Below are 15,570 nucleotides of genomic sequence, written 5' to 3'. Positions count from 1 at the left end.
TTCCCTTACTGTTTCATCTGAGTTGAGATAAGGGAGGGGCTTTTTGACATCCCTGTTCTAGAGCAATGGCTCTCAACCCTGGTACACATTGGAGTCACCGAGGTGGTGGTGTAGGCAGACTTCCAAGATAGCCCCAATGATCCCCGCCTCCGGTAGGCATGCCCTCGTGAATCCTCTCCCTCTGAGTGTGGGCTGGACCTAGTGGCTTGTTTCTAATGAATAGAACATGGCAAAAGCAATGGAATGTCGTTTCCCTGAAGCGGTTCTAAAAGACTGTGACTTCCGTCTTGCTAGCTGATTCTCTCTCGTGCAGACTTTACTGAAGCAAGCTTCCATGTTGGAGAGTCCTAAGTGGCAAAGAACTGAGAGTGGCCTCAGCCAACAGCCAAGAAGGAACTGAGACCCTCAGGGCAGGGGCCTATAAGGAACTGAGTGAGCTTGGAAACAGATCCTGCTACATACAGTTGGACCTTGATTGCAGTCTTCTGAGAAGTCCTGGACCAACACCTTGTCTGCACCTATGTGGAAAACCCTGAAGCAGAGGATCCAGGTAAGTGTCCCTGAGTACAGAAACTGTGAGGTAATAAATATGTGGGGTTTTTTAAAAAGATTTTATTTGTTTATTTGAGAGAGAGAGAACATGAGCAGGGGGAGAGGCAGAGGGAGAAGAAGACTCCCCGCTGAGCAGGGAGCCCGATGTGGGGCTCCATCCCGGGACTCCGGGATCATGACCTAAAGTTGAAGGCAGCCCAAGGCAGAGCAAAGCTGCTGTGAGTAGCTCAGCTAGTTTTCCCCTCCCTCCAGCCCCTCCCTGGATCTGAGGGCCTCTCCCAGGTTGGTCACTCAAATAACATGCTATAAACAGAGTTTACATGCTGTAGCTCTAAGAATATTCCTAAACAGTTATTCTTTGTAAAGTGCTTTATGGTCCAAATCAGAAAATAGCTGTCCCATCCTTGGGGGGTAGCACCTCCCCCACACTGATCATTTGACATTGATCAGTCCCCCGTGGTTGTTTACGAGTTGCTTACATGCTAACTTGGACACCCTCAGGAGCAGACCCCACTCTCCGGCCAGCCCTCACATTGCCTTCAAAGGGGCTCAGGAGTCTCCTGGGCCACACGTACAAACAAGGGTTCACAATCAATTTACTGGGAAAATACAGTAACACTGATTTACTTGACCGACTTATCATTTGATAACATAGAGAAGCAGAATAATGGAGTGATGGGGAGAACAGTCTCATAAGCCAAACAGTTTGAGTGCAAGTTGAAGCTCTAGCACTTACTAACTGTGTCTCAACTTTCCCATCTGTGAAATGGGTAGAATGATATAGTACTCTCCACGTGGGATTGATTAAGTGATTAAATGATTGAGTGAGTTACTACTTCTGAGACACTTAGGACAGCCCTGACTTTCCACTGTTAGTAATCTACCTGTAGCTTCACAACAACCTTGTAAGATAGTATGATTAACGCTCAATTTAGAGATGAAGAGGGGTGCCTGGGTGGCACAGTCCGTTAAGCGTCCCACCCTTGGTTTCTGCTCAGGTTGTGAGATCAAGCCCCGAGTTGGGCTCCCCGCTCAGCAGGGCGTTTGCTTGAGAGTCTCTTTCCCTCTCCCTCTGCCCTTCCCTTCACTCTCTCTCTAAAATAAATAAATAAATCATAAAAAAAATTCAGAGAGTTGAGACAATTTGCTCAAGGTCACAAACCTAATGGTGCCGTGGTTGGTATTTGAACTCAGGAATGCTCCAAGTACAGCCCATCGTTGAAATTCTGGAATTATTTCATTCATGAGCTCCTATCATGCGCCCCCGCTGCAGATACGGTGAATGACAAGAGACTAATGTCTTTTTTGTTTTAGCTCAGGAGAAGAGGGGAGTCACAAAAACAATTAAATTAAAACAAAAAAAAAAACAAGATTTTTTTTTTAAAAATCCTTAAAAAAATAATAAATAAAATAAATTTAAAAACCCCAAGATGATATCAGATAATCATCATGCAGTGAAGACAATAAAACTGATGTCAAAAGGCAAAAATGGAAAATAACCCAAATGTTCATCAGCGGGTGAATGAATATACAAACCGCAGATTAGCCATTCAGTGGGATGACAAGGAGTGAACCAGTGACACACACAACACAGATGAATCTCAGAATGATGCTGGGTGAAAAAAAACATGCTGTATGATTCTACTTATGTAAGATTCTAGAGAATGCAAATGAATCTGTCTTGACAAACCATTGGTTGCCTGGGGCTAAGGGCGGAGAGAAGGATGAACGGGCTGCACAAGGGAACTTCTGGAGTGATGGAAATGTTCTGCATCTTGATTGTGGTCATTGTTTCATCGGTGTATCCATATAATAAAACTCCTCAAATCGCACACTTTCAACGGATGCCTTTTCCCGCATATTAATGAAACCTCAGTCAGGTTGGTTTTAAAAAATGGGACAGTGACTGTAAAGGTCAATAGGACAGGGCTCCTGGAAGCCTCTAGAGAGAATGATGTTTGTGCTGAGATGAGAAGGATGTTCAGGTTGTAAGAAATCAAAGAGATCAAGCCCAAGAGCACCCGAATATTCAATCCCTGGCAAACCAGGGGCAGGGAGCCGCTGACCCCTGATGCAAGGAGGAGGTTCAGTGTCTAAAGAGAATTTAAAAATAAGAATAAGACCCACCTAAAAGTTTTTATTATCCCCAGGCACTGGCAATTCTAAACAACATCAGTGAGAAAACGCTCTTCCGTGCTGGAGCGGACTGCTCCCACACCGGTGTTTTCCGTAATGGTCCACGGGATCAGAAAATTCTGTGTGGCATACGGTTCACAGTCATTTTTGTTGAATACAGTGGTAAATTGTGATTGTAAGAATATGACTCGTAAGCTTTGATCAGACCTATTTTACTTTGGCAGGACTCTTTCATCGTGCCCTGACTTTGTGACTTTTGCATTGATTTTTATTGAAATTGGACTTGAATAGCTCAGTGCCCTTCTTTGTAGGTGGCATACCCAGCCCATCCGGGCGCATAATGGTAATGTCAGACCCTGTGGGCCAACTAGCCCACAAATGCCGGCTAGTTCAGGAAAACTGTTTTGTCGTTCTCACCTTTATGTTTGTTTTGTTACGTTGGACTGAAGACCATATTCTGAGATTAAGCACAGGCATCTGCTCCAGACCATGTACTGAAGACCTCACACCTCATTTTTACCAATGAAGAAACTGAGACCCAGTGATATGAAATCATTTCTGTAATGGAACAGCTAAGACCAGAATTCAAGTTAAGACTTTTTGCCATCCACCATCCTGCCCCCACTGCATCTTTACTGAATACCTTTAACATGCCCAGCACTGTGCAGGAAGAGACAACCACGGCGGATCTAGAAGAAATGGTCTCTGCCCTTTAGAAGTATCCTCTTTGAGCCCAAGATTAAAAAGCATGAATGCCACAGGGAAATTTATTCAATTACTGAGTACCTATTACGCACCTATTATGAGCTGGACATTGTGATAATGGACCCAGGGTTTTCCGTGGAATCCTCCCCTTCACACCTGTGTCTTACTGACCTTCACAGCAGCACCAGTAAGTAGTAATATCGGAATCCCATTTTACAGCTAAGAAAACTGCTGTAAAGAAATGTTAAATCATGGGGCGCCTAGGTGGCTCAGTCGGTTAATCGGTTAATCGTCTGCCTTCCACTCAGATCAGGATCCCAGGGTCCTGGGATCGAGCCCCACGTGGGGTTCCCTGCTCAGCGGGGAGCCTGCTTCTCCCGCTCCCCCTGCTTGTGCTCTGTCTCTCGCTCTCTCTCTCTCTCAAATAAATAAATAAAATCTTTAAAACAAACAAAAAACTGGTATTTGTTGAAAGAAAGAGAGGGAGAAAGGAATAGAGAGAGAGGGAGAAAGGAACAAAGAGAGGGGAAATGAAATGGTCAATGTAATCAAGGCTTAAATGGACTCATGCCTACTCTAAAGAAAGACTCTGACAAACTAAGATTTAAGTGTCATCAAATGTGACCAGAAGAAGCTTCTAACTAATGTAGAACAGTGCTTTTCCGCCCTGGCTGCACATCAGAATCATTCAGAGAGCTTTTGAAAAACACTAATGCCCAGGCCCCACCCCCAGAGCATTTGACTCAATTGAACTGGAGGGACACCCAGGCCGTGGGGCTTTATTCCTAATGTACAGACAGAGTGGCCCATTTCTGGCCCGGTCCAGTCCCCTCAGAGGTCCAGAGAGTTGATGTCACGTCTCCATGGCCTCTCCGGAGAGCTGGTAGCTGACAGAGGCAGGAGATAAACTCACAGCATCGCTGGGTCACTCTAACCTTTATCAGCGCTTGATCTCATGCAATTCTTCCTTCTCCCTTAAATTTCTCAGACTTCAGTTTTTCTCGTTTAACAAATAGTTATTAAGCACCTGCCATGCGCCAGATGCCAGGTATACGGCGGTGAGCAAAACAGTTTCCTCTCACCTTGGCCTCAGCAGGAAGAGCCTTCATGCCTGGACCCCTTTCTCAATTTGGACCAGTCGGTCTCCGCTAGTCTGTGAATTTCTTGGGCCTAGGAGCCATGAGTTAGTCATCTTTGGAGCTGCGGAGCCTAGCACACTGCCTGGTGTGAAGGCAGATTTGATAAAAGTTTGATGAATGAACAAATACAAAGGATTCCTAAATCCTCATACATGGAATAAAGAGAAAGTTTCAAGAAGATCACTTTTATTGGTCAGGACTTTCTCAATTCTATGTCGTAGAAATCTAGCTTAAATTTTCCCAGTCAAGAGAGGGCATTTACTTGCTCGTAAGTGGCAAAGGCAAGTGTACAGAATCCCGGAGCTCAAACCATGTCATTAGGGCTCAATCTCTCTTGGCGGCTCCCAGCTGGCTCAGTTTGTGTCATCTTGGTGTCATTCTTAATTCAGGGCCTCTCCACGTGACAGGCAAGATGGTCCTCCAGGACCCCCAGGTTTGTATCCTCTGATTTTAGCAATCCCAGCACAGACTCTGAGGGCCCCATGTGGGCATCCCTGAACCAAACACTATCTGGCTCAAACATTCCCCCAGTGCTCTCTGAGTATCTACCATTTGCCAGGCCCCGTGCAAACACGTAGGCTATGAGGGAACACTTGGATAGATGGAGGGATGGATGGATGGATGGATGGATGGTGGATGGTGGATGGATGGGTGGATGGATGGAAGGTTGGTTGATGGATGGGTGAGTGGTAGATAGATGGGTGGGTGGGTGGATGCGTAGATGATGGATGGTGGATGGATATCACTAGTATCCAGTGGCTCCACCCAGAGCAGCCTGGGGCTCCCTTGTCCCTTGCTCTCACCCCTTCACCCCAGGCTGTCACTTCACTTTCCTAAAAGCCTTCTCCTTGCCCATGGAGCCATTAGACAGTCTCTCTTGGTCCTCAGGCAACAGCTAGTACTTTCCCTCCCTCCTGCCATTCAGCATCCAGCTGAATCAGGAATCAATACCAGTAAACTGGGTGTGAACGGAAGGAGACGGCTCATTATTTGCCATTATTTACTTCTGAGTGTGTGCATTCTCACCGCTTCCCATTCTCTGTCTCTCCTCTTTCCTTCCCACTTCTTGGGAACTGGCTGTACAACCAGCTCATCTGCATTTGGCCCTAGAGGACCTGCGGACTCAGGGGAGGAGGGCGGAGGCGGCGGGCGGGGGCAGCACGGCGGCGGTGACAGCGCACAGCCCAGCCGCGCCGCGCCGCTGGAAGCCGATGCCCGGCCCGAGCCGCCCGGGGGGTTGCTCATGAGGCCGCTGCCGAGCGGGAGTAGGAAGAACCGCGGCATATCCCTGGGGCTCCTCGCCCTCTGCCTGGCTGCCGCGCGGTGTCTGCAAAGTAAGCGCCGGGCGGCGCGGGGCGGCGGGGAGGCTCGGGGCGCAGCGGGGGCCGGCGGGGCTGCGCGGGGGGCGGCGGCGGAGCTCGGGAAGGGGGTGGCGGCGGGGAGGCTCGGGGCGCAGCGGGGGACAGCGGGGCGGCGCTGGGGGCGGCGGCGGAGCTCGGGAAGGGGGTGGCGGCGGGGAGGCTCGGGGCGCAGCGGGGGCCGGCGGGGCTGCGCGGGGGGCTGCGGAGCTCGGGCGGGGGGTGGCGGCGGGGAGGCTCGGGGCGCAGCGGGGGACAGCGGGGCTGCGCGGGTGGCGGCGGCGGAGCTCGGGCGGGGGTGGCGGCTGGGAGGCTCGGGGCGCAGTGGGGGACAGCGGGGCGGCGCTGGGGGCGGCGGCGGAGCTCGGGAAGGAGGTGGCAGCGGGGAGGCTCGGGGTGCAGCGGGGGCCGGCGGGGCGGCGCGGGGGGCGGTGGAGCTCGGGCGGGGGGTGGCGGCGGGGCGGTGCGGAGCGGCGGGCGGGTCCCGGGTGTCCGGCCTCCCGACCACAGGCCCTAGCCCACCTCGGGGGGTGTGGGGGGCGGCCCGGCTGGCAGGGGACGCGCTGCTTCCCGCCGGGGCTGGGCGCATCCTCTAGGGCGCCGACCGCGGCGGGAGGGACCCGGCCAAGTGGAGGCTCTCCCGGCCCGGCAGCCTGGGCCACTTCGGGGTGCCGGCCCCGGCCCCACCCGGCCGGGCGTTATCAGAGCCGGAAGCCGACGCGGAGATAACCCGGTGGCCGCCTCCTCTGCAATATTTTCTATTTCTTTTTCCTGGAATAACCAGACTTGCGGCTGAGGTGTCCCCGACCCCAAGGGCACGCGGGCCCCGCCCCCTACGGTGGGGACCCCTCGCCCTCCCGCGGGCTTCCCCAGTCCCCACGACATTCTGTAGGCCTCCCCCTTCACGCAGACGAACCCGCAGCCGACTCTCTTGAAGAAAAGGGGTTCTGGGGGTTTGGGTTGGGTGTGGGGGCTGGAGGTGGTCCTCACCACTGTGCACCGAGTGGCGGGCGTTGGGTGGGTCGGCCCTAGAATCTCCCGAGTTTGATGAGTCTTCATGTAACGCACAGCTGCACAAACTCCTGCCGACACAAACCACAGATTGTGACACAGTTTTACTTTCTCATCTAATCATTAACATTATTGTCATTTGCATGTTACAGATTAGTCGACTGAGATTTAGAGTAACCAGTGCAGGGCATTGGAGGTGGGAGGACCTATAGTAAGAGCCAGAACTTATTAAGCATGTGTGCATTCACCATTCCTCGGACTTTACAAGACTTCTATCTTTGAATCCACAAGGCAACCCTCTAAGTGCTACTCTGTCCCTGTTTCACAAGTGGGGAAACTGAGGCACATGGAGGTTGTTGCTTGCACAAAGTCACCAGCTAGTCAGTGGTCGTGCTAGGGCCCAAACCCAGGCGATCTAGCACTGGACCCTTCCACCGCTCTGCCCAGAGGCCAGCTTGGGAGACTGCAGATCTCAGAAACCTAGAAGGACTAGATAGGGCATGTACTTCTAGCTGCCTGTTGAGCAAGAAATAACCGGTTGTTAGTCCTTCAAGTAGGTAGGTGTGTTTGGCGTGGCAGTGACCTTTTCAATTGTTTTTCAACCCTCCAATCCGCTTCCAACCGCCATTCTTACACAACATCTGTACAGATGCTCCTGGCGCTCAGGGGCCAGCCGTTTGCCACACTCTCACTCATGGCACCCTCTACCTGGAGGAAGCAGGCCACAGTGGGGAAACCTAGTTCACGGTCATGCCCCCAGCGAGCAAACGAGTTGGAGCTTGCAGTGGTGAGCTGGGAGAGGCAGGAGGTGCCAACGTTCTGGGAGCCACAGAGGTTCAGGACCCCAACTGGAGAACTGGCCCTACTGAGTCATTCATGACCCAGTTCCCTGGAGAACAGGGGAACAGAGAGCGGGCTGAGTCTGAGTCGGGGAGGGAGTGGATAGGGCAGGAGCAACCCTAGCTAGAATGGAGCTGTGGGTTCTGGGCTCAGCGGGGGGTGGACAGGTGGGAAGGGGAGGGCAAGTCAGGGTAGGAGGAATCTCATTGAGTGAGATATGCTGTACTTGGTGTTCAGAAACCTACTGTTTACACCATTTTCTTTTTTTAAAGATTTTATTTATTTATTCATGAGAGACAGAGAGAGAAGCAGAGGGAGAAGCAGGCTCCCAAGGAGCAGGGAGCCCGATGCGGGATTCTATCCCAGGACCCTGGGATCATGACCTGAGCCGAAGGCAGACGCTTAACCATCTGAGCTACCCAGGCGCCCTACACCATTTTCTTTTCAGCTCTATCCGCATTGAGAAGCAGAGATCTTGCTCATTCCTCTTGACTGCTATACCTACGTCATCATATAAATGTTCTAGTTTGTACTTAACCAGCCCTGTCCTGAGGGACATTTAAACTTTCAGTGTTTAGCCCCCACACAGGTGAGAGCAGCCGCCTACTGCAGGATAACAAGGATAGTGCTAGTGATAGGCGCATCCTCTGGATGACATGGAAGGCTGGGGCCACCTCCAGGCTGACAGGGAGCCCCAGGACACACACTTCCTTTCCACAGGGATAGTGCTCAAAAAAAATGCTTGGAAGATTAAATGAAGCGATTGAGGGAGGGGTAAGGACTTTCAAACAGAAAGTCATCCAGATTTCTTCATTTCTGATCTCCAAGGGAGATCTGATATACTCCGTGCTGATCTGGAAGAGGGCTGCAGTCAGGAGACCCTCCTTTCTCCATTATCACCAGGACCTGAGGACACCTATATATTTCATTCCCTACAGTAAGACTTTTTCCTTTAACATTTATTTATTTATCTAAGTATAATTGGCATACGATGTTATAGTATCTTAAGGTGTACACCATATTGATCTGATAATTCTATATATTACTCAGTGCTCATCACGGTAAGTGTAGTCATCATCTGTCACCAACAACATTATTAAAAAATTATTAACTGAGGGCGCCTGGGTGGCTCTGTCATTTAAGTGTCCAACTCTTGATTTCCACTCAGGTCATGATCTCAGGGTCATGAGATTGAGCCCTGTGTGAGGTTCCATGCTCAGTGAGTCTGCTTGAGATTCTCTCCCTCTTCCTCTGCCCCTCCCCACCCCTGCTCACACACGTGCTCTAAATAAATACATAAATAAATAAATAAAATCTTAAAAAAAATAAAAAATGATTGACTGTATTTCCTATGCTGTACTTTTCATCTCCATGATGTATTTATTTTATAACTGAAAGTTTGTACCCCTGCATCCTGTTTACCCATCCTCCCAACCCACCTCCCCTCTGGCAACCACCAGTTCTCTGTATGTGAGAGTCTGTTTCTGTTTGTTTGTTTGTTCATTTGTTTTGTTTTTTAGGTTCCACATTTAAGTGAAATAATATGGTATTCGTGTTATCCATGTCTGACTTATTTCACTTAGCATAATTCCCTCTAGGTCCATCCATGTTGTCAGAAATGGTAAGATCTCATTCTTTTTTATGGCTGAGTAATATTCCATTGTGTCTGTGTGTGTGTGTGTGTGTGTGTGTGTGTGCGCGCGTGTGTGTGTATCTCCTTTATCCATTTTTCAGTCAATGGATACTTGGGTAGCTTCCGAATCTTTGCTATTGTAAATAATGCTGCAATAAACATAGGGGTACATATATCTTTTCAAATTAGTGTCTTTGTTTTCTTTGGGTAAATATCCAGCAGTGGAATTACTGGATCACATGGTATTTCTATTTTTAATTTTTTAAGGACCCTCCATACTGTTTCCCACAGCGGCTGCACCAATTTACATTCCCACCAACAGTGTCTGAGGTTCCCTCTTCTCCATATTCTCACCAACACTTGTTATTTCTTGTCTTTCTGATACTAGTTATTCTGACCTGTGCAAAGTGATAGCTCATTGTGGTTTTGATTTGCATTTCTCTAATGATTAGTGATGTTGAGCGTCTTTTCATGTGTCTGTTGGCTGTCTGTATGTCTCTGGAAAAATGGCTATTCAGGTCTTCTGCCCATTTTAAATCAGGTTGTTTGGTGTTTTGGGTTTTTTTTAGTGTTGAATTGTATAAGTTCTTTATATATTTTGGATATTAACCCCTTATCGGATATATCATTTGCAAATACCTTCAATAGGTTGCCTTTTTGTTTTGATGGTTTCCTTTGCTGTGCAAAAGCTTTTTATTTTTGTGTAGTCCTGATTCTTTGTTTTGGCTTTTGTTTCTCTTGTCTGGGGCGACATATCTAGAAAAATGTTGCTAAGGCTAATGTCAAAAAGAGATTTGTGCCTCTGTTTTCTTTTAAGATTTTATTTATTCATTTGTCAGAGAGAGAGAGAGCACAAGCAGGGGGAGTGGCAGGCAGAGGGAAAGCAAGGATCCTGACATGGGACTCGATCCCAGGACTCTGGGATCATGACCTGAGCCGAAGGCAGACGCTTAATCTACTAAGCCACCCAGGTGTCCCCTGCCTCTGTTTTCTTTAGTTTTATGGTTTCAGTTTTCACAGTTAGGTCTTTAATTCATTTCAGTTAATTTTTGTGTACGATGTAAGCAGGTGGTCCAGTTTTATTCTTTTGCATGTAGCTGTCCAGTTTTCCCAACACCATTTATTGAAGAGGCTGTCTTTTTCCCATTGTATATTCTTGCTTCATTTGTTGTAAGTTAATTGACCGTATACTCATAGGTTTATTTCTGGTCTTTGTATTCTGTTCTATTGATCTCCGTGTCTGTTTCTGTGCTAGTACCATACTCTTTTGATTATTATCGTTTTGTAGTATATCTTGAAATCTGGGATTTTGATACCTTCAGTTTTGTTCTTCTTTCTCGAGATTGAGTGGCTATTTGGGACCTTTGTGGTTCCATACAAATTTTAGGATTAATTGTTCTAATTCTGTGAAAAATGCTATTGGCATTTGTTTTAAAAGATTTTATTTATTTATTTGACAGAGAGAGACACAGCGAGAGAGGGAACACAAGCAGGGGGAGTGGGAGAGGGAGAAGCAGGCTCCCCGCTGAGCAGGGAGCTCGATGTGGGGCTCAATCTCAGGACCCTGGGATCATGACCTGAGCCGAAGGCAGATGCTTGACGATTGAGCCACCCAGGCGCCCCTACTGGCATTTTGATAGGGATTGCACTGAATCTGTAGATTGCTTTGGGTAATATGGACATTTTAATGCTACTAATTCTTCCAATCTATGGTATATCTTTCCATTTGTTTGTGTTGTCCTCAATTTCTATCATCAATGCAGTTTTTCATCAGTGTTCTTTCATCAGTATAGTTTTCAGAGTATAGGTCTTTCACCTCCTTTGTTAAGTTTATTCATAGGTATTTTATTCTTATTGGTGCTACTATAAATGGAATTGTTTTCATAGTTTCTCTTTCTGCTACTTCATTATTAGTGTATAGAAATGCAACAGACTTTTGTATGTTAATTTCATATTCTGCAACTTTACTGAATTCATTTATCAGTTCAAATAGTTTTTTGGTGGAGTCTTTAGGATTTTCTATATATAGCATCATGTCATCTGCAAAAAGGGACCATTTTACTTCTTCTTTACCAGTATGGATCCTTTTATTTTTATTTTTTTATTATTTTCTTTTTAAGATTTTATTTATTTGAGAGAGAGCTAAAGTGAGAGGGATCACAAAGGGAGAGAGAAGCAGACTTGCGGCTGAGCACAGAGCCCAGTGCGGGGCTCTATCCCAGGGTCCTGAGATCATGACCCGAGCTGAAGGCAGTCACTTAACTGACTGAGCCACCCAGGTGCCCCTGGATCCTTTTAATTCTTCGTCTTGTCTTCGTATCCTAGCTAGAATATCCAGTACTATATTGAATCAGAGTGGTGAGAGTGGACATCCTTGGCTTGTTCCTGATCTTAGAGGAGACACTCAGGTTTTCACCACTGAATATGATGTAAACTGTGGGTTTTATGTATGGCCTTTATTATATTGAGGTATGTTCCCTCTAACGCTGCTTTGTTAAGGTTTTCATCATGAACGGATGTTGTACTTTGTCTAATGCTTTTTCTGCATCTATTGAGATAATTATATAGTTTTTATCCATCGTCTTGTTAATGTGATGTATCACCTTGAATGATTTGCAGATATTGAACCACCCTTGCATCCTTGGATTAATCCCACTTGATTGTGGTGAATGACTTTTTTGTTGTATAGTTGAATTCTGTTTGCTAATATTTTGTTGAGGATTTTTGCATCTATGTTCATCAGAGATACTGGCCTGTGGTTTTCTTTTTTCTCTTTCTTTCTTCCTTCCTTTTTTTCTTTTTTCTTTCTTTCTTTTTTTTTTTTTTTTTTGGTAGTGTCTTTGTCTGGTTTTGGTATCAGGGTAATGCTGGCCACATAGAGTGGATTTAGAAGTTTTCCTTCCTCTTTTATTTTTGGAATAGTTTGAGAAGAATAGGTATTAAATCTTCTTTAAATGTGTTGTAGAATTCACCTGTGAAGCCATCTGGTCCGGAAATTTTGTTTGTTGGGAGTTTTTTTTTCCCCCTAGGCTGAAGTTTTATTTCAAAACATTCTGCAGTAAGAGCAAACATCCCCCCTGCCCCCCCAGCACATTACTTAAACAAACAAACACACACTATTTTCCCTACCCAGAGAAGTAAATAAGAAGATCATCACAATGTTGACATGTCCTTTAGCATAATCACAAGTCAGAGGCTACTTGATATTCTTTGATTAGCTGGAGTAAGTTTTCCAGTTTCATTTTTGTGTCTCCCTTTTTCTTTACTTCCTCTTAAGGGAGGGTGGTGGCTGCGGGATGAAACCCTCAAATCTCAAAAGAGTACCGAGTTGTAGAGTTCGCTATCTTCTAATACCATTTCCACCGAAGGGGTTATGAATCATCATGTTGGGATTTTTTTGATTACTGATTCAATTTTACTACTAGTAATTGGTCAGCTCAGATTTTCTATTTCTTCCTGATTCAGTTGTGGAAGCATGTATGTTCCTAGGAATTTATCCATTCTAGGTTGTACAATTTGTTAGCATATACATTTTCATCATACTCTGTTATAATTTTTTGTATTTCTGTTGTGTTGGTTGTTATTTCTCTTCCTTCATTTCTGATTGGATTAATAGAGTCCTCTCTCTTTGATGAGTCTGGCTGAAGGTTGATCAGTTTTATCTTTTCAAAGAACCAGCTCTTGGTTTCGTTCATGTTTTTTTCTTTTTTCTACTGTTTTTTCAGTCTCCTTCATTTATTTCTGCTATAATCTTTATGATTTTCCTTCTTTCCACTGGCTTTGGGCTTTGTTCTTCTTTTTCTAACTCCTTGATGTGTATGGTTAAATTTTTTATTTGAGATTTTTCTTGTTTCTTGAGGTAGACCTGTTGCCATAAACTTCCCTCTTGGAACTGCTTTGCTCTGTCCCAAAGATTTTGGACTGTTGTATTTTCATTTTCATTTGTCTCCATGGATTTTTTATTTCCTCTTTGATTTCCTTATTTAGTTGTTTAGTGGCATGTTGTTTAACCTCCGGGCATTTGCGTTTTTTCCATTGTTTTTCTTGTAACTGATTCCTAGTTTCATATGATTGTGGTGGAAAAGATGCTTGATATAATTTCATCTTCTTAAATATATTGAGACTTGTTTTGTGGCCTACCATGTGATCTATCCTGGAGGATGTTCCATGTGCACTTGAAAGAATATACAGTCTGTTGGTTTTGGATGGAATGTTCAGTACGTATTTGTTAGTCTATCTGGTCTAATGTGTTGTTCCTTGTTGATTTTCTGTCTGGATGATCTATCCATTATGTATATGGTGTGTTAAAGTCCCCTACTATTACTGTATTATGTTAATTTCTTCCTTTATGTCTCTTAATAGTTGCTTTATGTATTTAGGAACACTTTGTTCAGTGCATAGATATTTACAGTTGTTATATCCTCTTGTTGAATTGATACCTTTATCATTATGTAGTGTCCTTTTATCTCTTGCTGTAGTCTTCATTTTAAAGCCTATTAATGTCCGATAGAAGTATTGCTACCCTGGGTTTTTTTTTCCCCCTCCCATTTGCGTGGTTTTTTTTTTTTTTTTTTAGAGAGAGAGTGTGAGCCAGTGGGGGGGGGGGTGGGCAGAGAGAGAGGGAAGGAGGGAATCCTAGGCAGGCTCCACGCTCAGCACAGTGCCCAATGTTGTGGGGCTGATCCCAAGATCCTGAGACCATGACCTGAGCCAAAATCAAGAGTTGGACCCTCAACCAAGGCCACTCAGGTGCCCCACGGGGTATTTGTTTTTCCAGCCCTTCACTTAAGTCTGTACGTGTCTTTAGGTCTGAAATGAGTCTCTTGTAAGCAGCATGAATGGGTCTTTTTTTTTTTTTTTTTTTTTAAAGATTTTATTTATTTGACAGAGAGAGACACAGCGAGAGAGGGAACACAAGCAGGGGGAGTGGGAGAGGGAGGAGCAGGCTTCCCGCTGAGCAGGGAGCCCGATGCGGGGCTCGATCCCAGGACCCTGGGATCATGACCTGAGCCGAAGGCAGACGCTTAACGACTGAGCCACCCAGGCGCCCCTTTTTTTTTTTTTTTTTTTTTTTTTTTAATCCATTCAGTCACCCTATGTCCGATTGGGGCACTTAGTTCATTTACATTTAAAGTAATTATTGATAGGTATGTACTTAACACCATTTTGTTAATCGTTTTCTGGTTGTTTTGTAGTTCTCTGTTCCTTTCTTCTCTTGCTTTCTTCCCTTGTGGTTTGATAGTTTTCTTTAGTGTTATGCTTGGATTCCTTTCTCTTTGTGTTTTGTGCACCTATTATAGGTGGTGGTTGTTGTTGTTGTTTTAAGATTTTATTTATTTATTTGACAGAGAGAGAGAGAGACAGAGAGAGAGGGAATACAAGCAGGGGGAGTGAGAGAAGGCGAAGCAGGCTTCCCGCTGAGCAGAGAGCCTGATGCAGGGCTCAATCCCAGGATCCTGGGATCATGACCTGAGCCAAAGGCAGACACTAATGACTGAGACACCCAGGCACCCCCTATTATAGGTTTTGACTTGTGGTTATCGTTGGGTTCATATATAACATCTTATGTGTATAGAAGTCTATATTAAGTTGACAGTTGCTTAAGTTTGAGCACATTCTAAAAGCACTAAATTTTATTCCCCCCTCCACATTTTATGTATACATTGTCATATTTTACATGTTCTTATTTTGCATATCCCTTAACTAATTTTTGTAGATATAATTGATTTTACTACTTTTGTGTGACTTTGTAAGTAATTCATCTACTACTATACGATATGTTTGCTTTTATTCATGAAATTTTTTACCTTTCATAATTTTTTTACTTCTAGTGATGGCCTTTTCTTTCCACTCAAAGAATTCCCTTTAACGTTTCTTGTAAGGCTGGTTATAGTGGTGATGAACTCCTTTAACTTTTGTTTGTCTGGGAAACTCTCTCCTTCTATTCTGAATGATTACCTTGCCAGATAGGATATTTTGGGTTGTAGGTTTTTCCCTTTTAGCACTTTGAATATATCATGCCACTCTCTCTGGCCTGCAAAATTTCTGCTGAGTAGCTGTATGGAGTCACCCTTGTTTGTAACTATTTTTTTTTCTTGCTGCTTTTAAAATTAAAAGTTCAATTCTTTATCATTTTATTTTAAGATTTTACTTATTTATTTCAGAAAGAGGCGGGGAGGAGCAGAAGGAGAGGAAG

The 15,570-nt window shown here is 45.4% G+C and overlaps 1 protein-coding gene across 1 annotated transcript in view; it reads left to right on the top strand.

Annotated features, from left to right (window-relative positions):
* Window positions 1-5,693: 5,693 nt before the first annotated feature.
* The window catches only part of VSTM5 (V-set and transmembrane domain containing 5), a 33,274-nt gene continuing 23,397 nt past the window's right edge, over window positions 5,694-15,570 (top strand). The window contains exon 1 of the mRNA XM_036104644.2: window positions 5,694-5,866. Within this exon, the coding sequence (XP_035960537.2) occupies window positions 5,776-5,866 (91 nt within the window). The 5' untranslated portion in view covers window positions 5,694-5,775. The remainder of the gene's footprint in view (window positions 5,867-15,570) is intronic.

Source organism: Halichoerus grypus, chromosome 11 (assembly GCF_964656455.1).
Source record: "Halichoerus grypus chromosome 11, mHalGry1.hap1.1, whole genome shotgun sequence".
NCBI lineage: Eukaryota > Metazoa > Chordata > Mammalia > Carnivora > Phocidae > Halichoerus > Halichoerus grypus.
This window is presented reverse-complemented; position numbering and strand designations above follow the sequence as displayed.